General features: G+C 52.2%; 1 protein-coding gene across 1 annotated transcript in view; it reads left to right on the top strand.

The window, feature by feature from the left end:
- Nucleotides 1–18,214, top strand: part of LOC120385062 (sodium channel protein type 4 subunit alpha-like) — a 127,511-nt gene that overhangs the window by 102,925 nt on the left and 6,372 nt on the right. Inside the window, 6 exon segments of the mRNA XM_039504163.1 lie at nucleotides 548–721; nucleotides 3,522–3,644; nucleotides 4,932–5,210; nucleotides 6,374–6,427; nucleotides 8,313–8,450; nucleotides 10,052–10,156. Coding sequence (XP_039360097.1) covers nucleotides 548–721; nucleotides 3,522–3,644; nucleotides 4,932–5,210; nucleotides 6,374–6,427; nucleotides 8,313–8,450; nucleotides 10,052–10,156 — 873 coding nt within the window.

The following is an 18,214-nucleotide window of genomic DNA, read 5'->3' as shown; positions in this document are numbered from 1 at the left end:
TGTTATAGTCTTTGCCTTCACAACATCCTCTGGCAAGGAGTTCCACAGGTTGACTGTGCATTGTGTGAAGAAATACTTCCTTTTGTTTGTTTTAAACCTGCTAAGTCACTTAGACTTAGGGGCCCATGTCCAATTTTCAGAAGTGATTTAGGCACTTAGGAGTGCCACTGTCAATGGACATAGGCTCCAAGGGCTCAGAATTTCAGAGTATTTAGGTGCCTAAAGGTGCAAATAGGCACACAGTGGGATTTTCAAATGCCCTCTGTGCCTATCTCCCATTGATTTCATTGGCACCTTTGGGTGCCCAACTACCTTTCAAAATCCGGCACTAAGTGTCTGTACTTTTTAAAATGGGCTTTTGGCTCCTAAGTCACTGAAGTGCTTTAGAAATTTTTGCCCTTTAAAACCACCAGAGCCCTTTAAATGTAGCAAAAGGAGAAAGGCCTCAGTCTGGCTGCTGCTCTCCTGTCCCACTGTAGCCGTGAATTCCTCTGCTGGGAGCCCATCTCACGGAAGCCCAACTCATCTAGCTCTGCGCCTCTTCTAGGCTTTTGAAGACATCTACATTGAGCAGCGGAAGGTGATCCGCACGATCCTGGAGCACGCTGACAAGATCTTCTCCTACGTGTTTGTCCTCGAGATGCTACTCAAGTGGGTGGCCTATGGTTTCAAGGTGTATTTCACCAACGCCTGGTGCTGGCTCGATTTTCTCATCGTGGATGTAAGTTGCTGCTCGAGCAATGGAGCAGGAAAGAGCATCTCCATTCTTTGGAGCTTTACATTAGCAATCAGCCGATATTTCTGCAGCAAAGGGCAAAGGAGTAGCTCTGGGGCACGGGAAATGTAGCATCTCTGGGTCAAGGGCCATTTGAGTCTGAGAATGGAGAATCTCTGCTCCATGCAGGCTCTAAAAGAGGCCACAGCCCAGGCTGCTCCCACGCTGAGTGGGATGGGGGACTGGGCTTGATGGGGTGCTCCCAGCAGCGTTCCAGGGTGCAGTGTTCCAATGTGGCTCCAGCACATAATGCTCTGACATGGCCCAGATCCCTGTTTGGGGACCTGGCTGTGGGACAGGCGTCCAGAGAGCAGGCAAATGCAGAGTGAGCACTGAAAACCATCCCATTCGAAAAGGCCTTTCCACTCTAAGAGTGACACTCACAACACTGAACCCCTTTTTACCTCAACACTGATCCTCTTGAACCCCCAAACCCCAGCACTGACCCCCCACTAACCCCAGCACTGACCCCCCTTCTCCCCCAAACCCCAGCACTGACCCCCCTTCTCCCCCAAACCCCAGCACTGACTGCCCCTTGTGCCCCAAACCCAGCACTGACCCTTCTTCTCCCCACTAACCCCAGCACTGACCCCCTTCTCCTCCCTACCTCAGCACTGACCCCTTCTCCCCAAACCCAGAACTGACCCCTTCTCCTCCCAACCCAGAACTGACCCCCTTCTCCTCCCTACCCCAGCACTGACCCCTTCTACCCACAAACCCCAGCACTGACCCCTCTTGCATCCCCAAACCCCAGCACTGACCCCCATCCCCAAATCCAGCACTGACCCCCTTTGTCCCCCAAACTCCAGCACTGACCCCCTTCTCCTCCCTACTCCAGCACTGATCCCCTTCTCCACCCAAACGCAGCACTGATCCCCTTCTCCCCAAACCCAGCACTGACCCCTTCTACCCACAAACCCCAGCACTGACCCCCTTCTCCTCCCTGCCCCAGCACTGACCCCCCTTCTCCACCAAACCCAGAACTGACCCCCTTCTCCCCAAACCCAAGCACTGACCCCCTTCTCCACCCAAATGCAGCACTGATCCCCTTCTACCCACAAACCCCAGCACTGACCCCCCTTCTCCCCCAAACCCCAGCACTGACAGCCCCTTGTGCCCCAAACCCAGCACAGACCCATCTTCTCCCCACTAACCCCAGCACTGACCCCCGTCTCCTCCCTACCACAGCACTGACCCCCTTTCTCCCCAAACCCAGCACTGACCCCCTTCTCCTCCAAAACCCAGAACTGACCCCCTTCTACCCCAAACTCCAGCACTGACCCCTCTTGCATCCTCCAAACCCCAGCACTGACCCCCTGTTCCCCAACTCCAGCACTGACCCCCCGTCGCCCCCAAACCCAGCACTGACCCCCCTTCTCCTCCCTACTCCAGCACTGACCCTCTGTCCCCCAAACCCAGCACTGGCCCCCCTTCTCCCCCTCCCCAGCACTGGCCCCCTTCTCCCCCTCCCCAGCACTGGCCCCCTTTCTTCCCCACAAAGCCCAGCACTGAAGCTGCAGCTGAGGCCAGGGCTTGGAGTGTGAAGCCCTCCCGAGGTGCCAGACCCTGGGCCGCGGCGTCTACAGAGCTTGTAGCACGGCAGAGCAAGCCTGGGTCTGTCGGCCCAGCTCAGAGGCTCGTTGCCTGGCATGGGCAGTGGGTAGGAGAGGCTCGGTCTCCCCAAATGGGGCTGTGGGCCCACCGCCTGTGAAGCTCCCGAGAGGTGGGGGCACCACTGGTGCCCGGACCGTGGCCCTGCCTGCACTCTGCCCGAGGCCTCGCCCCTCTTCCTGCCCCTGCTCTGCCTCTCCCCCTACACCCCCTGCCCACCGCTTATGCCTCTCTAGGGGGGGGGGCAGAGAGACACGAGGGGCAGGGCCTTGGGGGAGGGGGCAGTGAGACATGAGCAGCGGGTGGGGGCAGAGAGGAGAGAGCAAGCAGTGGGGGAGGGGGCAGCTCAGGAAAGGAGAGGAGCAAGCAGCAGGCAGGGGGTCCTTCGGGGAGGAGAGGAGCAAGCGGCAGGTGGGGGAGCCGCAGGGGAAGAGGCAGAGTGGGAGGGGCCCCGGGGAAGAGGCGGAGTGGGGGCAGGGCCCCGGGGAAGAGGCGGAGTGGGGGCAGGGCCCCGGGAAGAGGTGGGGTGGGGACGGGGCCCCGGGGAAGAGGTGGGGTGGGGACGGGGCCTGGGGGAAGAGGCGGAGTGGGAGGGGCCTGGGGGAAGAGGCGGGGTGGGAGGGGCCTGCGGGAAGAGGCTGGGTGGGAGGGGCTCAGGGCGGAGCAGGAGCTGGGGCCATGGTCCAGGTGCCAGTGGCCTCCCTCACTTCTTGGGAGCTTCCAGCGCTCACACCCAGCCTCCCCCAACACAGGAGTCATGCACCACCTATGGGGCCCAGGCTGTGTAGCTCACCCCCAAGGGACTGGCCCACGGTCACCCAGGACATGTGCAAAGAAGCAGAGTCCCCTAACCCCAGGCTCACACCGTAATCAGTGGGCTGAGCCTCTGAGCGCCAACCCTCCTGCTGGGAATGTCCATCAGGGATGGGGAATGAGGCACAGGCCCTGCAGGGGTGGGAAGAGGCGGGGTGGGGACTTGGGGGAAGGGTGGAGTGGGGGCGGGGCCTGGGGCAGAGCAGGGGTCGAGCACCCTCCTGGGAACAGAGGCCGTCAGCGCCTATGCAGGTTGCCATCCCCTCTGGAGCTGCCTGTGGTCTATCAGCGCCGCTGCTAACGGCTCTGGGTCTCTCCCAAGGTTTCCATTATCAGCTTGACAGCAAACTGGCTGGGCTATTCCGAACTGGGCGCCATCAAATCGCTGAGGACTCTGAGGGCTTTGCGACCACTGCGGGCTCTGTCAAGATTCGAAGGCATGAGGGTAGGTCCTTCGCCAGGTCTCCTGGCTAGGTGTGACTGACTGAGTCGTTGGCACCTGGTAGACCCAGAACCGCTAGGTACTTCTTGGTGTGAGGGCCGAGGGAACCAATGTGTTGGACACAGAGCCAGCTGTGCCCTGGTGCTTCTAGAAAGGGCTTTGCAGAGGAAATGGCTGCCCCGCATTGCCAAAGCGCAGCCTTCGGAAATTGGAGATCGGCCTAAAATCATGAGATTCTAAAACTAGTAACTTTGGCAAGGTCCTTTGCTGGTCTTTTGGGGTCACATGTTGAAGCTTTTCTCTGCAATCACAAGGGCCAGACTCATTGCTTCTTTACTGAACGCCGAGAATGCTCATGAAATCACCAGATTCCAGGAGCTGGGACTTTAACAAGATCCTCAACTATCCTGAGACTCGCAATGAGTGGGCAACACTGGCTCCCTTACAGACCCAGCAATGGGGAGTGCGAAGTGCTCACAGAGGGCAGGGGACAGGACTTCCTGCCTGGCTTGTGGCTGCCTGCACAGAGCTGAGGGAAGGACTGGGTGGGCACAGAGAGGCCAGGCCCCCAAATTGTATTCAGTAGACTCGGACTCGCTCTCCCGCTGGCGTTGGTGGTGCCTGGAGGTAACGCAGCCCGCTGGGTAGATGTTCTCCTCTGGGACTCACTCTTTGAAGCCCAGTTGCTCCAATGAGGGACTTTAATGCCCTCAAAGTGCAGCCCTTGATTGCACCACATCTGGCCCGTGCCTGGCCCGCTGCCCGCTCCTCTCTCCTCCACAGTGCCGGCCTAGAGCTTCGAAATGGAAGAGGAGGGGCAGGCCCAGGAGGCCAAGGTACTAACCCTGTGCCACTGCCCGTGCTACTTTGACTTTCCTGGTATTGGCACTCAGTGATCTAGCTACATCAGAGCCAGCGTGGGTATGTCTACACATGCTGCAATCACACCTCTGACTGCACTGTAGACAGTCCCTGACAATCCCATTCTAGCTAGACGAGGTCCCATCTCTCCCGGGCGGCGCATCCCGTGTGCTCCTCGGCTATGTGGAGTGGGGAGACTCAGATCTGGCCGTGGGGGGGTGTGCCTCACACAGGAACTCCAGGTAACTGCACCTGCAGCACAATAACCTGTCCAGGTGGCTTTGAGGAGACACATCTGCTCCCAGGTGTGGGGTACCTGTAATTCCATCCGAACAGCAGAGCTAGCATCCAGCCACAGAACTGCCACTCGCCAGGTCCCGAGTTGTTTCCTGCAGGCCAGCCCAGCCCCTCTCTCCCCTCCCGTTGCAGGTGGTGGTCAACGCCCTGCTGGGTGCCATCCCCTCCATTATGAACGTCCTGCTGGTCTGCTTGATCTTCTGGCTGATATTCAGCATCATGGGGGTGAACCTGTTTGCGGGGAAATACTACCGGTGCATCAACACCACTACGGACGAGCTCTTTGACATCAGCGAGGTGAACAACAAAAGCGACTGCCTGGCGCTGCTCCACACCAACCAGGTGCGCTGGGTAAACGTCAAGGTCAACTTCGACAACGTGGGCTTGGGCTACCTGTCCCTGCTGCAGGTGGTAAGTACTCCGCCGCGCGGCAGCTCTTGGCCTGGGGTAACCCCAGGCTAGCACAGCCCCCAGCCAGAGCAGCTGTCAGATGCCGAGTGAGAGGCTCCCCTGCAGTCCCTAGGCATCAGGTCGCTGGGCTCTGTTTTATCATGATGTACCGGACAGGAGCATCTAGAGTCTTGACCAAGACCAGGGCTCTGCTGTGCTAGTGCAGAGTGAGTGACCGTCCCTGTCCCAAAGAGCTTACAGGAAAAATAGACAGGACCCAATGATTAGCCCCATTTTACAGAAGGGGGTGGGGGAAACTGAGGCACAGAAAGGGGAAGGGACTTGCCCAAGGTCACCCTCTCCAGATCAGATTGGCACCTAGCTGATCAGTGCAGGTCAGTGCAGCCCTAGCTGATCACCAGTCTGGTGCTCAGCTTCCCCTGCAGCGGTGTCGTGCCACCTAATGCAGGAAACGAGACATGCACCCTCTTTTGTTTAGTCACAAACACCAAGCCCGCTCCAGCTCCTGGTGCAGTGAATGGTCCAACCCCCCGATTGCCAGAGACTCAGGATCAGGTGCTACAGGTTAACAGCTCGGCAGTGATCACTTAGCTGTGTGTTGTACAAATGCAGCCCGGAAGCTAACTGGGAAGCCGAGGAGTCAGCTAGACTTCTGGTTAGCAAAGCTGGAGGTTGAGGCAGCTCCCGGCCCAGCTCAGTGGTTGACACCAGCCTGCCTCATTGCCTGACACTGCAGTTTTCCCGGCTCCCCAGACACACGTAAAGCGCCATCTCCAGGGATCAGTGTAGCTTCTCCCCCCGAATGGAGTGTGGGTGGGGGGGTTGGTTGTTCCACTGCAGGCTGCTTGGGAATTTTTTGACATGAGGTTTTTTTGTCCAAATGCCGATTTGTCAAAGGGGGAACTTCCCCTGGACATGGCTCGGTTTCAGCGACCCATTCATTGGGGAGGCTCCTCGCATCTCGGCTGGAATCTCGGGTGCAAGCGGTAGAGGCTGTGACAGACCCTAGCGCACTTCTGAGGGATGCGGGAGCCCTTTGCTCTGCCTGAGTTAGGGCAGGAATTTAAGCCTGGTTATTCCACAGCCCAGGGGCCAGATGTTCAGCAGCCAACGTGCTGAGCTCCCCTGGGGACTGACTCCACTGCTCTGTGCTGTCCCGGCAGGCCACCTTCAAAGGCTGGATGGACATCATGTATGCGGCCGTGGACTCCCGCGAGGTGAGGTGACACAGAGCGAGAAGCGACACGCCAGGTTTCACAGGGCATGCGGGGACAAGGAGCCCTGCCCTGCATGCTTCAGCACGGCCCTGGGGCTGGCTTAGGGCTTTGAGGGGCACTTTCTCTGTGCTCTGCCCCCTGGCACTGGCAGGCTGGTGAGGGGCAGAGGAGCTGGGAAGGGAGGGGTGGAGCTCTCACCCTGTCCCATAGCTGAGCAGTGAACCGTGGGAACAGGACACAGCCTGATGTTTCATTGATCACACATTCTGCAGGCGCCACCCTCCCCCTTTGTCTTGCCAGTGCCCCCCAGAAACCAGCCCCCTCCAAAGTGCTCCAAGCTGACCCCAAACTATCAGATCTCCCCATCTTTTCTGAGACAGAAGCTGTCAGGGTTCCCTCCCCACTCTGAACTCTAGGGTACAGATGTGGGGACCCCCATGAAAGACCCCCTAAGCTTATCTCTACCAGCTTAGGTTAAAAACTTCCCCAAGGCACAAATTCGTCTTTGTCCTTGGAACAGTATCACTGCCACCACCAAGTGAGTTAGACAAAGATTTAGGGAAAGAACCACTTGGAGTTTCTGTTTCCCCAATATAGCCCCCCAAACCCCTTCACCCCCTTTCCTGGGGAGGCTTGAGAATAATATACCAACCAAATAGGTTAACAAAGTGGGCACAGACCAGCCCTTGGGTTTTTAGGACACTAAAAACCAATCAGGTTCTTAAAAGCAGAACTTTATTATAAAGAAAAAGTAAAAGAAGCACTTCTGTAAAATCAGGATGGAAGGTAATTTTACAGGGTAATCAGATTCAAAACAAAGAGGATTCCTCTCTAGGGAAAACTTTAAAGTTACAAAAAAAAAAACAGGAATAAACTTCCCTCTTAGCCTAGGAAAAATTCACAAGCTAAAACAAAAGATAATCTAACGCATTTCCTTCCTATTACTTACAATTTGTAATCTTAGGCCTAGTCTACACTGGGGTCGACGTATCTTAGTTCAACTTACTTTGCATCCTCACGGCACGGGGTCGATTGCCGCGGTTCCCCCGTTGGCTCCCCCGTCGGCTTCCGCCTCTCGCTGAGCTGGAGTTCAGCAGTCGACGGGAGCGCGATCGGGGATCGATTTATCGTGTCTACCCTACATGTGATAAATCAGTCCCCGATAGATTGATCGCTACCCGCCGATCCGGATCGGCAGGTAGTGTAGACATAGCCTTAGATGCTTAGTCCAGGTGTGGCTTTAGGAGATGTATTTTCCCTGCCCTGGTTCCTCGTTGACACGGAGAGAACACACAGAGAGACAAAACAAATCCTTCCCCCACCAATTTGAAAGTATCTTCTCCCCTCATTGGTCCTTCTGGTCAGGTGCCAACCAGGTTATTTGAGCTTCTTAACCCTTTACAGGTAACGGAGGGATTTTATGCTACCCTTAGCCATATGTTTACGACAGAAGCTTTGTCCCCCCACCCTATGCCCCCACTTCTTTCCCATAGCCAAGCCCTCCAGTCCCCCCGTCCCGGGAGCTGCTCTTGACCTTCCCTCATGACATCTGCAGCCGGGGCAGACTGACGTTCTGCGGCTCAGAGCTTTTCAGAGCGTCTCCAGGGCAGGTGGAGGGTCCGGAGCTCCGCAGAGCGGCCCAGGCTCCTGGGCAGCTCTTACCACAGGCCGGCTCCAGCTTCCAGCTTGGCCAGGGGGCAGGGCCTTGGGGGAAGAGGAGAGCAGGGTGCGTTCTTTGTTCTTTGTGCCAGGGCCCCAATGTTGGCGGGGGGGGAGGCTGGGTTGTCAGCATTCCCAGTCCCCTGCAGTGCAGCAGTGACCCCATGCCTGGTGGGAGTGAGTGGGCTGTGCCCTGCCACTCACGCGTCCCCTTCTCCTCACTCAGATCGAAGAACAGCCGCTGTATGAGACCAACCTCTACATGTACATCTACTTCGTCATCTTCATCATCTTCGGCGCCTTCTTCACCCTCAACCTCTTCATTGGCGTCATTATCGACAACTTCAACCAGCAAAAGAAAAAGATAAGTTTCTCCTGGCCCGGCTGGGCTCCTGGCATTCCCGTAACCCTGGAGATCCGGACGGGGCCATTGGGATCAGTTAGTCTGGCCTCCTGCACAACCCAGAGCACTGCCCGCAGTCATCCCTAGCACAGAGCTTCAGGAGCAGGCCAGGAAGGAGCGCTCTGTGTGGGCGGTGAATTGCAGCTCCTGGGCGAGGGCGCAGACTGGGGGCGTGGGTCACAGTGAGAGGTCAGACACAGGAGCAGACCCAGCCTAGGAGCAGAGGCGCTGCTGTGCATGAGCGGAGAATCCCCTGGGCAGTTCCCTGTCGTGCCAGCGCCCACTCTTCCCGATCCCTGGGGATGCTAAATGAGCTCCCTGTGGGAACCTGAGAAGTCACATCTTGGGCTTTGTGCCTGGGGGTTTCTCATTTACGGTGTGTAAAGGGGGCCTGGAAAGTATTCAGAAAAACCAAAGAAGGTGCAGGGAGGCAGGGTCTTTTCTATGCAATTTGGACCCCAGAAGCATCAGCATTGCCAGGCCTGGCCCTCCGTGCTCTTCTGGGGTCGCTGGGGGGCCAGGGGCCTGGGACTGGGCACTCAGGGGTGTTGTGGAGGCACAGAGCCCCTAGGAGGACAGTGCCATAGCACCCAGGGATCCCCTGCACTCCAGTTGGTCTCAGAGTGAACCCCAGATTCCAGGGGTGGGACCCATGGGCAACCCCTGCCCCCCTTGGGGAAATGTGGGGTGGGGAGGGAGGGGTCGGGTGATGACACTGAGCTGCTTCCATTAGGAAAAGACCTGGAGGATTACGGGGAACTCCAGACGGGCTGGGAAGCACCAGGGCAGCTGGGATTCAGGAGCCAGCAGTGCTTGTTAAGCTGGTGGGATCCTCCAAGGAAGGAGACATGAGCCACTGTGGGTAGCTCTGGCTAAAGCATGGCTGCAGTTAAATCAGGCTCCATTCCTGGGTGGAGTAAAGAAAAGCATGGCAGAAAAGACTCTAAAAGCCAGAGGACAGGGAGTCTGAGCTCGAGGAGAAGCTGCCCCCAGCAGAGCAAGGCCTGGTCTACACTACAGAGTTAGGTTGGCATAAGGCAGCTAACATGGACCTCACTGTGTCAGTGTCTACACTACAACGGTACTTCCAGTGATATAAGTCACCCATTACCCCAGCCTAATAACTCCACCCCTGTGAGAGGTGTAGTGCTTAGATTAATGTGGTCAGGGCAATGCAGTGTCCGTGTAGAGACTGCGTTACTTACATCGCCTGTTGGCTGTCAGCACCAGGGTGGGGGCAACTGTGAGGCATGTGCCTGGCTGACAGCTGAGGCAGGGAGACTCCAGCTGTCAGTGCCCCGCAATGCCTCCCTTCAGTCAGTAGAAGCACTTCTGGGGAGGACATGCACCGCTGACAGAAGGAGCATAGTGTGGACATAAACCGCTGCTTTAATTACTGCGGTGGCTGTACTTCAACTTAAGTCGACGTAATTTTGTAGTGTAGCCAAGCCCCAAGACTTGCCAGGAGCAGCAAATTCCTCCCAGTGTTACTGGAAGCTGGTGCAGATGCTTGTTAATAACCAAAATGTATCCAAGTCTAATAATGGCGATTCCTTTTATACTTTGGAGGGAAGGACATCTTCATGACGGAGGAGCAGAAGAAATACTACAACGCCATGAAAAAGCTTGGATCAAAGAAGCCCCAGAAGCCAATCCCCAGGCCCCACGTATGGCATGTTAAAAGCATTTGAGGGCTAGTGGGAGGGGTGTTTAGAAACACAAAAGGTGCCGACAAGCATGAGCCAGGGCCAGGTGTCCAGTGGGGGAATCAGGTTTTGTGATGCGCCTCGGATCACTGTTTCCGCTCCACAAAGAGCTCCTATGCTTTTACATCTGGCAACAAGCAGCCAGGATGGAGTTTCAGAGAGGCAGCCCTGAGAAACCAAGCCCTCCAGCCATACAGTATTAGTGGAGGATTTAATGCACCATAGACTGGTTTCTTTTTGTTATGGACTCCTGCTCCGACTTCAGAAGAACTGCCTCTAACTGAGGGCTCGCCCCCAAGGGGCCAGGACCTGACCCTGAGTACTTGCCCAGGTACCCCTGAGTACTTGCTTGAGCACTTGCCGAGCGCCGACCCTGAGAAGCGCCGAGGACTGACTTCCTCGCTGGGAGCTGAGCGTGCTCAGTGCATTGTGTGGGGGGGGGCACTTAGCATCTCCCAGAATCAGCCCTGTGGAGAGGAAACCTCCCAGGAAACTAGGTGGGGGATTCCTCCATGCCCCCCCCATGGTGCTAGAGTCCTGCTGCTGTCTCTTGGCTGAGACATGCCCCAACGTCCTGCCCACCTCTTGTCCCATCGCCCTTTTCACAAGCACCGAGTGTTCGCCCCGTGTCCTGGTTACCGTCCAGCCCAGGTGATTCCATCCCCCTGCCTGCGGTTCCTAGGCAAAAGGGAGGAAGAAAGGTATGGAGGGGAGGCAGGACAGTGATAATGGAGGGCAATGGCTAGCCAGGGAGAGGCAGCTCCCCCAGCCCAGGAGACAGGGGAAGGCATGTGGTGCCTCTCTGGGCAGTCAAGGGGAGCACTTGTGGGGGAGCAGGCAGCTTCCCCCCAGAAGGCTCAAGACCCACAAAGCAGATAAAGCCAGTTTAGCCCATGCTGTTCTGGAGGCCGAGCCAGGACGGGTGGGCATCTGGCAGGACGTGCTGAGAGCGCGTGCTGAGCGCGTTAGCTGTTCCCAACCATTTCAAATGCAGCTAGGACCGAAGGGCCCTGCTGGGACCACGAGCACAGCCACTTGGTTGTTGGAATGGTGAGAGTGGCAGCGGTTTTAAAAATGCCACCACCTTTGAATTTTGAATCTGGCTGAGCCCATCAGCTCTGTGAGGGGAAGAGGCAGCGTGGCCTAGTGGCTAGAGCAGACACCGGGGATCAGGAGACCCAGTTCTCATCCCATTTCTGACCCTGACCTGCTGGGCGATCTTGGACAAGTCACTTCACCTGCTTGTGCCTCAGTTTCCCCAGTGGTAAAATAGGGAAAATAATACTGATGTGCTTTGGAAAGCTTGCTCAGATCTCTTGATGAAAAGGGCAGTGTGAGAGATTGTTATTCCTGTGACACCACCTCCCAAATCCCCTTTTCCTGTTAGCTGTTTCTACTTCAGCTTTATAAATCACTTGCTCATTTGGATTTCTTTAAGTTTTCCTTTCCTTAAAACTTCCCAATGGCGCGCAGCTGTTCTCCTTCTAGCAAACACAATTCTGTCACTGCTCCATCTTTGAACTGCTGTTTCTCGTAGTGTATGTATTTTCCTTTCTGCTGAGCCTCATGTCACACTCCCAGAAATGTGTCAGTGTTACAGCTTGATGTTCATAATGGCCAATGAGTTTTGTGGCAAACTCCATGATGCTCAGGGTTTGCTCAGACATGGGCCTGGGGTGAAATCCTGGCCACATTGAAGCCAAAGGCAAAACTCCCATTGATTTCCCTGGGAGCAGCATTTCACCTCTGGTCTTTTACCTCCCCAGCAATTGCTGCACATTTGGCTCTGCCAAGCATTTGGGTTCAGGTTTTCAAAGGTGCCGAGGATAGTCAAGTGCTTCTAATGATGGGGTGTAAATCAGGGGTTCTCAAGCTTTTTCTTTTTGAGGCGCCCCCAACGTGCTATAAGAACTCCACAGCCCACCTGGGCCACAACAACTGTTTTTTCTGCATATAAAAGCCAGGGTCGGCCTTAGGGGTGTGGAAGTAGGGGAAGAATTAACAAGGATTTGAAGGGGATCTTAATGCATGTCAGTCAGTTAGCAAGAGTCAGGCCACACTGTAACCCTAATGACGTGAGACTTGCAGAAGCGAGGATGGTGTGAGGCGAGAGGGAAAGAAACTGTGTAAAAAGTTATTACGACCTTGCAACTGATAACCAAATATGCAGACTGGTGTCTTCTAGGAGTGAGAAAAATAAGATAGCAGGATGGCTTATGTATAAACAAAATGCAGTTTTTGCTTTTTCTTTGTCTGTATTATTGCTAGTTATTGTCTGTAATAAAGGTATAAATGCTTGCTGTAATTGTTTACTAGTTGAGAGACCTGTCCGGGACTGGGGCGACCCTGTGTCCTAGGGCACTCTCTCCCTCCATTGTAATTACTGGAGAAATAATAAAGTATTTGATTTTGCTGTACCCAAAAGAAAAAGCGAGAACTGAGTTTTTCTCCGACAATTTGGGGGCTCGTCTGGGATGGCAACGCCCACCGACCCACAGACGGCTACTACGGATCATTCCCCTTCGAACCCCATGGCGCCACATGAGAGGTATGAGACCTTTTGAAATCTCTATTGGGGTATCGGAGGAGGACTGTCCGTGGGGACATCTGTCTCTGTTGGGCTCACGCCATCTGAACTTACTGACTGTGCAGCAAGATCAGATGCAAGTGGTATTGGGGAAAGGCCCCAACAAGGTTAGTTTGTAGCAGTACTGGGAACTGCTGAGTTGGCCAATAAGGTAAATGCATAAGGTAATGCATAGGTAAATGCATTAGGTATGCACCGGTGCTGAGGGGTTTTTACCGCCTCAAGAGGGGTTGTCATACCGCCTCATGGTATTGGGTCCGGACCAGGTAAAGATGTATCATGGTAATAGGAAATAAAGGCCTTGGTGTGTGTGTGTGTACACCAGTGTGAGTGACTGTTACCAGAAGATGCCCAGAGTACCCTGTGAAGCGAAAGCTCATGACCAGGACTACTCTAACACAAGCCCGGTAACTAGGGGATCTTTAGGAGATCCGACCCACGGTGGGCTGACTCAGCCTGGCATCGTCCGGCGAGGAAGCTACCTGGGTCTAGGAGCATGTGAACCCATCTTCCCTCCCCTTTCCTTTCTGTGTGGGCTACTGACAGTCTGATCATCTCACTGGATGCAATCAGAGTAAGCGGCGCCGTCTCCCAGAGACTAGCCGACGCTCTTTGCTGAAGGGAGGTGTAGGAGAGTAGTGGTCATCCTCGTTAGTCTCTCCTGTTTGAGTACCCTGTAGGGAGAGATCCTTTGTTTATGAGGCGCTAGCGCGGACAGGGCACCCTCCCTGTGTGTGTAAGTTGAAAATGGGGGAGGGACAGTCTAAACATTCCACCTCACCCCCTAAGGGTACCCCAGCATATTACATGTACGTACATTATGGTCCTAAAACCTGCAGGTATTTAGAGAATTGGAATCTTTACACGCGTGAAAATCCATCTAAACAATGCCCACTAGAAGGTACCTTCAATCTAGATAAGTTCATACATCTCAGAGGAGCTTTTAATCACCAAAAAGCCTTTGACACAGTGTGAGCAATTTGTCTAGGAACGGGTTAATTTGAAATTCAGCTTGGCTTAGAGATAAAGAGAAAGTTGCTCTGCGTTCAAGGTCAAGAATCAATGCAGACTATGCTAAGTGCAAAGAAAAACTGCTTTCGGCCCTAGCTGGCTGTGGGAAAAATATAGACAGAGGCAAACCAAAGGCAATACAAGTTACAGAACTGAGATTACATTTGCAAAGCTTAACTGTCCAGTGAGATCCAACAGTGCCTTTGCGACCCTGGAGCTGGTGTGGCTTGGTGATACTGGAGAAGCCACAGGCAGCTGACCTGGACTGGAATCTCTGAAAGAGACACCGCAGGAGATTACACGGTGTAAAAGAACAGCCGTCCCAAGAGCGGAAGCATGTTGGAAATTCTGGACAAGCTGTATACAGGATAATCTCCCGTCCATCTATTCCCCTTCTCTGAACATTATACACAGACGTGGCCAGTCTGGACATGTGTGAGTATTAAAGTGACTTAGGGCTTGGAGCATTCATGTTTTTCCTGAGTGATGTGGGAGCGTTCCCAACTCTCTCCATTGTTGTTTTATTATTTTTAATGAAGCTTTAAAATTCGGTTATATGGTGTGTTTTCTTTATCTTCCCCCAATGTCCTGCAGTGTCAGCCTGATCACCTGACATGAGAGAGAGATTAGTAACAGAAATTTGTCACAGTTTGATGAGCAATTGAGAATGGGGGAGCCCTGCAGAATTTACACCATCTATTTGTTTTACCCTTGTTATTTTATGTTTGCTTTCCTTGGTACTGTTGGTGTTATATGTTGAGGATTACATGATTAAAGGTGTGCCCACTCTCAGCCGCAGTAAGTCTGAGAACTGGAGAGGGGTTTAGCATTCCTCTCTCCACCCTGGTTGACCAGGAAGGGTGGCAGGTGGATCTATCCCCAGTCATAGCAGGACTGGGCAATAGAGTAGTTGGAGAAAAGGGAAGAGATGTGTACTTGATAACTGGAATTGAGCAATTAAGAGCATAGATCATGAACCAGGCAGTAACTCAAACCTGCGCCCAGGGCAAGTTGCAGGCCTTGAGACAGGACTTCCAGTTAGAAAAGGAAGCCCTGGCTAAGCAAGTATCAGTCCTTCAGGGACTTGTTAACATTTAACCATTTGTGCTCAGCATATGCCGTAACAGCAGTGTGTTTGCCACAAGAGGAAATTGAATAGTTAAACGCCAATGGGCCATGCGTTTTGCCCAGGTGGCAAGCCTCATGAGGGAGGATTCAAATAGCCTTGTGAGTAAGAATGTTTAAGAGAAGAGACCAGGAAGGGTGGGGGCTAGTTGAGAAGCCCACCCTCCTAGCTAAACTGGTATTGGAACAAACCAGTGCCCATGGAAGGGACGGTTCAGCCAGAAAAGCAGGATCAGGCCCAAGCGGGCAGGCAACAGACTGGAAAACAGGTTGGAAAATTTTGAGGATGTAGTGGAAGGAAGAAGTAAGTAAGTATAAGCATGGGGATTTCAAATACCCAGGAGAATATTTGGAATGGTGATTTGAATTGATAAAAGCAGCAAAGAATCCTGTGGCACCTTATAGACTAACAGATGTTTTGTAGCATGAGCTTTCGTGGGTGAACACCCACTTCCTCAGATGCAAGCATCCGAGGAAGTGGGTGTTCACCCACGAAAGCTCATGCTACAAAACATCTGTTAGTCTATAAGGTGCCACAGGATTCTTTGCTGCTTCTACAGAACCAGACTAACACGGCTACCCCTCTGATACTTGAATTGATAAGTGATTTAAGCAAGTGATTTAAGGGAGAGTGAAGCGTTAACTCTGTAGTTGCTGCAGGGAACAGCAGTTGAGCTTTGTAAAAATGCTAAAGAGGAAGGTTCTTGGTGTCTTTGAAATGTTTGTAAATAGATTCAGGCAAAGAAATTCTTATATTGCAACCATTTGGCTATAAACAATTTCGTTGAATTAGCTAAAGAATGTATACAGTGCTATGTCATTGAAATCCTATTAAGCTGTAAGGGGCACTATAAGAAGTGCTTTTCTTTCAGTGTTTGAAAGCAGGAGTTAGAAGTAAAAAAAGCCATCAAAATTCTGGTAAAGTTAATTATGTCCCTTTTAAGGTAAGAATCTTTAAGTTGTGAATAGCTTTGGATCCAGAAGCAAGCCAGAAAGCAACTGTATTAATGCAAATTATCTAACTGATAAGGTAGAAGCCACTGAAACCTGGGCTGCCTATGAAACAAATACAAGAAAATATGGGGTAATTCCTCTGTTTTGCCTGAAATCAACAAGGGTATTTGTATATTTTAAGCAATGATTGACTGCCCAGAAGGAGTAGACATCTGTTTTTTTGTCTTTCAGATAATCAAAGAAAACTGATGCCAGCTGAACAGCATTTAATGTACCATGCATTTACTGGCACAATAGGAATTATGTTTTGTGTTCTATGTCCTGTCTTGTGGTGTTTGTCTCGTGGCCAGAATTGTTGTGTTTAATATTTTCATGGGATGGTCTGGTTTGAAATCAAGCGGAAGGGTTGGATTGGAATGCAGATACTTGTTTTGTTCCACTTAGAATACAAAGTGTTTGGATACATCAGGAAAATGTGATATACTAAAGTCTAATACATTTCCTTAAATAAGAAAAAGCAACTTCATTGGCCAGATTGTTAATTGAAAATTGTTGTTAAAATTTGCATATTAACAGTCTTTGGAAGCAAGGACATGAAAAGTTAACCCACTCCCCATATCGTACATGGGATCCTTCTGGCTACCTCAGATTTCTAGCCAGAGGGCTGGGGATGGTGGGAAGCTATTGGACTAGAGGTTATATTGAGTGAACTCCTCAAAGTGGGTGTGCTTGTCCTGGCTTGTTGCTCCGAAGCTCTGTAATAAAGTTATTTTAGTGAAAGGGTATATGTGGCATACATTGAATCATAAGACTAAAGTACTGTATAACAGCAATATTTATGTGTTCATGGTATGGAAAAAGGTGTATGAGTGAAGAGTGGAAGTTTCCTTTGTAGGTTAAAAGAAGCCAAGAAGGGAAGAAAAAAGAACAAAATGAATTAACTGAAGAAAAAAGAATAGCTAACATGCTCAGTCTAAGGATAAGGCGCTGGCCCCAGTCAAGGACACCGCTCACAGCTAAGACTTGGCTGACAACCAGGAAAAGGGGGGATGGTTGCTGCAGTTAACCGAGATTGGTGTGTACCCAGTTTCCCTTCTGTAGCACATTCCTACTGTCAACAATGTGTGATTTGTCAACAGCATAACATTGGTAAAGCTGTTAAAGCTAAGCGGGCAGCCCACCCTCCTCCTTGGGGACCTTTTGTAAATATTCAGATTGATTTTATTCAAATGTCTAAATGTTGTGGTTATGAATATGTATTAGTTTTAGTTGATGTATTTACCAATTGGGTTGAAGCTTTTCCCTGCAGGAAAGCAGATGCCAGGACTGTTGTGAAACTTCTGCTTAAAGATTTTGTACCACGTTTTGGCATCCCTGTGAGTATCAACAGTGATCGTGGAACTCATTTTACTGGACAGATTATAAAGGAGTTATGTGCAGCTTTGCAGATCCAGCACAACCTTCACTGCCCTCATCACCAACAGTCTGCTGGGACAGTGGAACGCCAGAACGGGATTTTAAAAAATAAACTGACCAAGATTTGTGCTGAAACAAACTTAAAGTGGCCGGATGCCCTTCCTTTGGCACTGATGGGTATGAGAGCCATTCCCAATCGAAAGACTGGACTCAGCCCTCATGAAATTTTGACAGGACGCCCAGTGCGACTACCAGCTGCACCCCCACTAACCCCAGCTCAGATGGACATTCATTTGATGGATGACATAATGCTTAAGTATTGTCAGGCACTAATGAAATGTGTTAAGTCATTTTATACACAGGTGAAGGAAGCACTACTGAAGGATCCTGTGCAACCTTGCCACTCGTTGGAACCAGGAGACTGGGTCTACATAAAGATCCATCAACGAAAGACTGCTCTGGCTCCACGCTGGAAAGGCCCTTTCCAAGTCCTGTTAACCACCAACACTGCTGTGAAATGTCAAGGACTACCTGCCTGGACCCATGCATCTCACTGAAAAAAGACCCCTCCACCTCGGGAGGACACTTCTACTGATGATCAACATACTCCTTCTTCTAGTTCTACTGTGCTTTCTGGACAGCAGGGAAAAAGGACAAGGTGAAGTGCTCGTTAATCTCTCCCTTGTCCACTGACAGATCTACTGTGCCTTTAAACTTTTCTAGAAAAAGCAAAACCATTACAGGGTGATGTGCTGGCAACCTCTCCCCTGTAGAATGCTGAACCACAACTGTTTTGGGAAAGAAGAAGAAACACTCACTCCACTGACATTGCCAAAGTCCAGGAATTCCTGACCAAAAAGGACATTAAGAACTGACCCTGGTGAAGAAACAAAGAATTATACACTGGCAGGAAGAAATCTGTGGGA

The sequence above is a fragment of the Mauremys reevesii genome, linkage group 17 (genome assembly GCF_016161935.1).
Source record: "Mauremys reevesii isolate NIE-2019 linkage group 17, ASM1616193v1, whole genome shotgun sequence".
NCBI classification, from domain to species: domain Eukaryota; kingdom Metazoa; phylum Chordata; order Testudines; family Geoemydidae; genus Mauremys; species Mauremys reevesii.
This window is presented reverse-complemented; position numbering and strand designations above follow the sequence as displayed.